A 7,103-nucleotide genomic window follows, 5' to 3' on the forward strand; every position below is an offset into this window, starting at 1 on the left:
GGATGGATTTTGACACATAGAAAGGAAACCAACCTGGTGCTAATAAGCTAAGGCTATTATTAACCTACCATATATAAAAATGTATTGATAATATTAGCAGGCTATCCATATCCAGACAATGAAGCACACCTATGGCAGAAACTAAGGGTAAGAATCGAACTAGTAGCTCATTCTACACTCTCCAAATTGGGCCACAACTCCGGGAGTTCACCAGCCTCCATGGCAACAAAATCTTCAGACTTGTTAAAGGCGATTCGGTTGTCCGCCACCACCAAAATGATCAGCAATGCTATTATTTTCCAAACCTTGGACTCCAATTTCATACACATCCAGAAAGAAAAAGGCCGGTCATCAGTGAGACCGATTAATAAATCCGAAAGGAAAAAGAGGGGTTTGATGATTGATCTCCAGCCAGCTTATTCTTCAATCACTGTGTTTACTGGTCTTGTAGAAGCTGTTGAGATTGCGTGGGCGGTGGCCGCCGGATTCGGTGATCGGTTGAAGGACTTACCGCGGGCAGAGGTGCCTAAGGCGTGGAGGGGTGCGAAATCTTGGAGGTTGAACAGGCTGGGTGTTATTGCTTTCTTGGAAGGGTTGAGGCCTATCGTTGAAGTTGAAGTTGAAGAAAGGAATGAGAATGAGAGTTTGGAGAAGAGATGATGGATGTGATTAAGCATTAATGTGAATGATTGGTCATGAAATGTATGAGAATCCAAACATACCGAGGACTATTCGTAGGTTTGATAAAAAAAATTATTGAAAATGTGGTTTAAATCCCTGAAAATCTTCTTTTCTCCAAAATTTTAATAATAATAATAATAAATTAATAAACTGAATAGTTATAAAAGGTTTTATTTTATTTTATTTTTTTATGCGATCATTTTAAGATTTTATGTATGGAACAGTGTATTTTGTGAAATATGTGATAACACCTTTTGGAAAAATAAGACAAAGTGATGATAATTAATTGGCACAATTTAATTTATTCATATGAGACAGTAAATGACAAAGTTATTATTTTTTCAGATAATAATTTCAATTTAAAATTTTCATGTTTGATATTAAAAAATATTAATTGATCGAATTTAAGCTTTCTAAATTTGAGATGATCGCCGGATCACAGTTGAGTTGATAACATGTAATTAATTCCATTTGCTCACCCAACTAGAGTTTGAGCTAGAGCTAATTGTGGTGTCCAAAAAAAAAAAAAAAAAAAATTACCAACCGACTGAAAAAAGAAACCCGAGAAAAAAATGTGCTTTAATATGTTTGATACACTATGTTAGGTTACACTAAATTAAAATTAAGGTAATGCTTAGGAGAATTATAGGTGGAAAATGAGAATCTAGAAAAAGTTATTGGCAGTTTTGTCTGATTGTATCGTAAATTGGTACTTCTTCAAATTTGACAAGTCAATTAATATATATATATATTGATAATCTTATCAAATGTTCAAACCTAAATAAAAAAAGATAAGGAAACATAACATTTCCTAGCTCAATTGCGACTTCGACCACAAGTCAATTAATTTATTGGAAGTATAAAGGTTTAGAAATGTGATATCATTGCTAGTCTTCCTCACTAATGAAAAACTTAGTCAGTAAATATAAATATTAAACGCTGGTAAAAAATTAATTTCACATGCAATAATTCTCATCTATTAACTAGCTACTTTTTGGTCCTTAAAAATCCTTTTTGTTTTTTCTTTTCTTTTTTTTTTCCTTCTTTTTTTTTTATTATTATTTTTTAATCATGAAGGTTTTACTTCCTTTTTACTGCTAGGTCCTTTTTTTAGCTGGATACTTTTATTCCTTGTGATCCTTTTAATTAGGATTACATTGATTATATTCACTTGTGTTAAATTTGTTATAAATTTCACTCTAACAAATCCAAATTTTTACAATCCTCTTGTAAAAAACATAAAAAAACTTCATAGTTAATTAAAATCCTAATGGTTTCTTGCTATAACTAATTAGGGTTGCTAAGTGAATTTGATTTAATTTGTAAGTCACTCAGGGGGTGTTTGTTACATAGGACTGGCCAGGACCGGATGGGTTATAGTCCCAATCTGGTGTTTGGGAAGGAAAATGGAGGACGGGACACACTTATCCCGTTAATCAAATTATCCGAAACGAAGGGGACAAAGCTGACCCACCAAAACACCTGGGTCACTTTTGTCCTGCCCTCTTTCGATGCTTTCAACCTTTCAGCCTCTCACACAAAGTTGCTTCTGCCGGACCGTTCGCCACTTCTTTTCGGTTTGAAGCCACAATTCTTGACCTCGAAGATGTTTCCTACCAGCACGCCTTTCTCAACATGAAGCAAAGCAATGCGCAACTTCAACATCTCCATTATCGCATTGCTTGAATCCCACCACAAAAGTCGCCGCAATATCCTTCAGATTCTCAGTTCTGCCATTGTTTCCGGCCATTTCTCCGGCGACCCCTTTGTGTCTAGCAAACTCCTCCTTCACTCTCACTCCGACGCCGATGATGATGATGATGATGAAGCTACTTTCGCATTCTCTAAGGCCCTTTTTCTTTCACATACAGAACCCAAATATCTTCGCCTGGAATTTCATATTCAAGGCCTATTCTCGGAGCTCTTCACCTCAAGAATCGCTCTCTCTTACAATCTCATGCGACGCCGCGATTCTCCTTTGTTTCCCGACAGCTATTCTTTCCCTTTCCTACTCAAAGCTTGTGGGCGTTGCTTGTTTCCTCAAAAGGGTCAAGAGCTTCATTGCTTGAGCTTCAAACTTGGATTTGAGCTCGATGTCTTCGTTCAGAATGGGCTCATTTCCATGTACTCTCTGTGTGGTCTTATGGAGGAAGCTCGAAGAGTTTTCAATTTGCTTCCGGTTTTTGTTCGCGACGTGGTGTCTTGGAATAGCGTCCTTTCTGGGTATTTACAGTGCGAGCGCAATGAGGATTCCTTGAAGGTGTTTGTGGAAATGATGGAGGATGGTTCGGTGTGGCCTGCTCAGGTGACTTTTGTGGGTGTTCTGACTGCTTGTGCTAGGATTGGATTTCTTGATTTAGGGTGGAAAATCCATGGATTAGTTTTAGGAAGTGGACTGGAATTGAATGTCTTCTTGGGTTCATCTTTGATCGATATGTATGCTAAGTGTGGGAAGATGGAGGATGCGAGAAAAGTTTTCAACGGTATTTCTGACAGAAATGTGGTCTGTTGGATTTCCATGATAGTGGGTTATGCTCAGTCAGATTCATTCAAAGAGGCGATTGAATTGTTCAGAGAGATGCAATTACGTGGGGTTGAAGCAGATGCGGCAACAGTTGGCAATGTTGTATTGGCATGCGGGAATTTGGGGGCATTAAGCCATGGTAGATGGGTGCATAGCTATTCTGAAAGGTGGGGTTCTTTGATGAGCCTCTCAGTGAAGACTTCTTTGATTGATATGCACTCAAAATGTGGAGATATAGAAAGGGCCCTCCAGATTTTCCATGAATTGTCTAACATAGATGTTATTTCTTGGACTGCTGTGGTTACTGGTCTAACCCTGAACGGGGAGTCCAGGAGGGCTTTGCACTTGTTTTCACAAATGGCAATGTCAAGGGATGTCATGCCAAACGAGGTCACTTTTCTGGGAGTATTGTCGGCTTGTAGCCATGGTGGATTTGTAGAATTGGGTTTTGTCTATTTCAATGCCATGTCTCAAAGTTGAGCTCACTCCTCGCATAGAACACTATGGTTGTATGGTTGATCTTCTTGGCCGTGCCAATCTTTTAATCGAGGCAGAAAGTTTATCAGGGAAATGCCAATTCAACCTGACACAGTTATATGGAGATCCCTGCTCTTTGCATGTAAGACTCACCAGAATATAGAATTGGCAGAGTTTGCTATGAAGAAAATAGAGGAATTGGAACCAAGGAGATCGGGGGTGCATATTTTGTTGTCAAATATCTATGCTTCAGCATCAAGGTGGAAAGATGTGAATAAGTTGAGAAGAGATATGGCTCTCCATGGAAAGCCAAAGCAACCTGGTTGCTCATTTATAGAATTAGAGGGTCTTGTTCATGAATTCTTTGCCGCAGATTGTTCACATTGCCAAATTGATTCCATATGCAAGACCGTTTATGGAATTAATAAAGTTATACGATTTGAAACATTAGACTTTGATATCTTAAATTGTCAGCAATAGTGAGATGATCTTCAAAATTGAGTTCTATTGGATCTTTACAATTACTAGATGATTGTTTTGGAACTAATTTTGTTATCAATATGATCTCACTTGAAATTGAAGGATGAAATAATTGTTAGTGGAAAGTTGAGTACAGAAAATCCCCATGGAATGCAAGTGTCACTGGTAGAAAATGGAATTATGATAACCCCAGTGGAAACTATGGTTCAGGTCTCATGCTCATATGAGACGAGAACAATGTTCTGGAAGTCCAGAGAGACATTGACTGGCCACATATGTGTGTCTTGTATTGTAGCTGTGGTCTAAAGCACTGGAGCTGAAGGGAATAGCAAAGTTTGGCTATGGCCTTGGACTCTAGAAATTTGTCATATTGAGTGCTCAAGTGAGATTGGATTGGCTAGCAGTTTGGGATGATTGATGAAGAAACCAGAATAAAGAATTTGATATACTAAAGGTATGTATAAAAATTTTACTTCTGTGGAATGGTTATTTAGTTTACAGACATAAAGAACAAAATAAGTTACATTGGCCAGTGTGATTAGTTTAGAAGTACTTGCTTTAGGAGATACAAAGACTTGAAAGAATCATATTTTTGTTCACCAAAGAATATACAAATAGAGAACAAACACCAATCCAGCAGGTGCCTTGCCTGCCGCTCACTATTAGTCCATAAACATTAACAACAACAAAAAAGTGATGGGGTGAGGGGTTATTCAAGGGATTCTGTTCTTACTAACATTTTCATTAAGCATTTGACATATTGCAAAAGCTTTAACAGTAAAAATAAAGGGCAAAATACATACGACTTTAGTCCTTGCTTGACCATGAGCTAAAAAATGGTATTATGATGTTAATCTATTAGAAGTCAGAAATAGTAATATAAACTGAATAAAATAATTGCAGGATGAAAAATAGAAATTGCAATGACCTTCAATAGATAAGCTGAAATTTGTACAATAGAAGTAGTAAAAAAATTATATTAAAATTGTACACTTTTGAAAGTAAGATTATAAAATAAAAACTATAATTATAAAATAATCCAATCCAGTCCGATCCTACACCAAACATGGGACAACTAGTCCAACATTCAGTCCAGAACTATACCAAACACAGTACTGCACTATTCGATCCTGTCCGATCCGAACCTATCCTGTCTGATCCTGTCCGATCCGGACCTATCCTGCGTACCAAACGCCCCCTCATATCTATGTTTGGAAGGTTATGGATATAAAATACTAGGATATGGAAAAAATATTGTAAATGATAAAAAAAAAAAAACTGATTATGAGTTTTGAAAATCTGTCATATTTTGATTTTTTTTTTTTTCTCTCTTCTGTGTGTGTTTGTTATCAAAAAGCAGATTCATTCCAAATGGCTAATAGAAGATCTTTTTGAATGACAAATTTGCGCCATAAAGGCTCTTGTTCACAGGATGTATATATTGCTTTTAGAGATTTATCAAATTTTATGAAAGATGAAAAATTTGTAAATATCCATAGTGGGATATTGGGCCTATTGTGAGCACAACACTCGTTGGGAACAATTTGATATCTGGCCTTTATTTGTACGCAGCTCGTTTACAAGATGATCAAGAGCTAGAAAGCCCAAAGTAGAATTTCATATGCTTCTCTAGTATTATATTGCTTATTTTCTTTTCAGTTCATTTATAACCTAATTTACGCTTTGAATTTTTATCATCAGCCCTTTTTTTTTTTTCCTCCATTTTTTAATTTTTAATTTTTAATTTTTTCTACGTATATGATAGAATTATATATATATTGATTTTACGATATTCATTAGATTTTTACCATTTGGGTGGAACTGCTGGGAAAAGGGAATTGTTTTTCCCTAATTTCATCATGTTCATGATCTAAATATTTATTTTTATCTACTTTTTTTGAAAACATTTTGTCGTTTTAAAATCAGAAAAAGAAAATGTTATCAACACATGGCGAAACAAGCAAGCTTATCTCATTCTGATGAGATAAACGTGAATAAATTTATTTGAATAATTTTTTTTTGCCAAAAATTTTTTTCAATGTTAAAAATCTTTGAAAATATTGATCACCGCAAACTCAAGAAGGGGGAAAAACAAAAAAAAAAAAAGGTAAGAAAATTATTATGACAAATGAATCAGCAAATTTGTTATGTTTTGGCCAACTTCAATCCTCAATGCATGGGCCTTAATGAGCTTAAATCCAACTCTTCAGTCTCCATGACGCTTTACCAGGACTTATCGACTAATTTGATCTAACGTATCAACCCAACATTTTCTGACCGTTGATACTATTATCAATTTGGTCGATGATGAAACTATTATTTACATGAATATTATTTGTTGATTTAATTTAATTATGTATTGAATTTTTTACTTTAAACATTTAATTTGAAAAACTAAACCCTTATGTATCGCTAATAAATTATCAAATATATAATAATATTGTGTCTAGTAATGATAACTAAATAGTATTTTTAGAAATGGAGCCGTCCATATCAACATTAGTGAAACTGACAATTGATATGGTGGATCCTTAACATTTGCCAATTAAATTGCCATACTAATTTTCAAGCTCCGCAATATTCTCATCAACAGCAGTAACAAGTAGTATTTTTCTTCGTTTTGTTGGTTGGATAGAAAATAAGCGTAAGTTGTGGAAGATTGTAGCCGAAAGGGAAAAAATATATTGGACTGTAAAGGCCACAAGGAAAGCAGCCCACCTTTTTGTGATCTAAAAGGAAGTATTAGTAACTGTGGGCGTACATAGTTTAGCCTAGGCTTGTCATATTTGAGTACCAGTATCCCTAAAAACAAAGGCTATTTAAAGTTACAGAAAATTCATACAAGCAGATTATTCAAATTATTATTCTTCTTCTTCTTCCTTTCTATTTTTATTTTTCCTTTAATTAAAAAGGGCAACAAATTGTAAAACCCAGCTCTTTG

The 7,103-nt window shown here is 35.3% G+C and overlaps 1 protein-coding gene across 1 annotated transcript; it reads left to right on the forward strand.

The window, feature by feature from the left end:
• Positions 1-2,022: 2,022 nt before the first annotated feature.
• LOC125419835 (pentatricopeptide repeat-containing protein At1g11290, chloroplastic) lies at positions 2,023-5,747 on the forward strand. Its single transcript, XM_060818731.1, has 2 exons — positions 2,023-4,616; positions 5,523-5,747. The coding sequence occupies exon 1, from the start codon at positions 2,330-2,332 to the stop codon at positions 3,683-3,685; it is 1,356 nt and encodes a 451-aa protein (XP_060674714.1). The 5' UTR covers positions 2,023-2,329; the 3' UTR covers positions 3,686-4,616; positions 5,523-5,747.
• The last annotated feature ends 1,356 nt before the right edge of the window (positions 5,748-7,103 follow it).

Source organism: Ziziphus jujuba, chromosome 7, assembly GCF_031755915.1.
Source record: "Ziziphus jujuba cultivar Dongzao chromosome 7, ASM3175591v1".
Taxonomy (NCBI): domain Eukaryota; kingdom Viridiplantae; phylum Streptophyta; class Magnoliopsida; order Rosales; family Rhamnaceae; genus Ziziphus; species Ziziphus jujuba.

Coding starts and splice junctions, on each gene's coding strand:
- LOC125419835 (XM_060818731.1), top strand. CDS start 2,330: ATGCGCAACTTCAACATCTCCATTATCGCATTGCTTGAATCCCACCAC.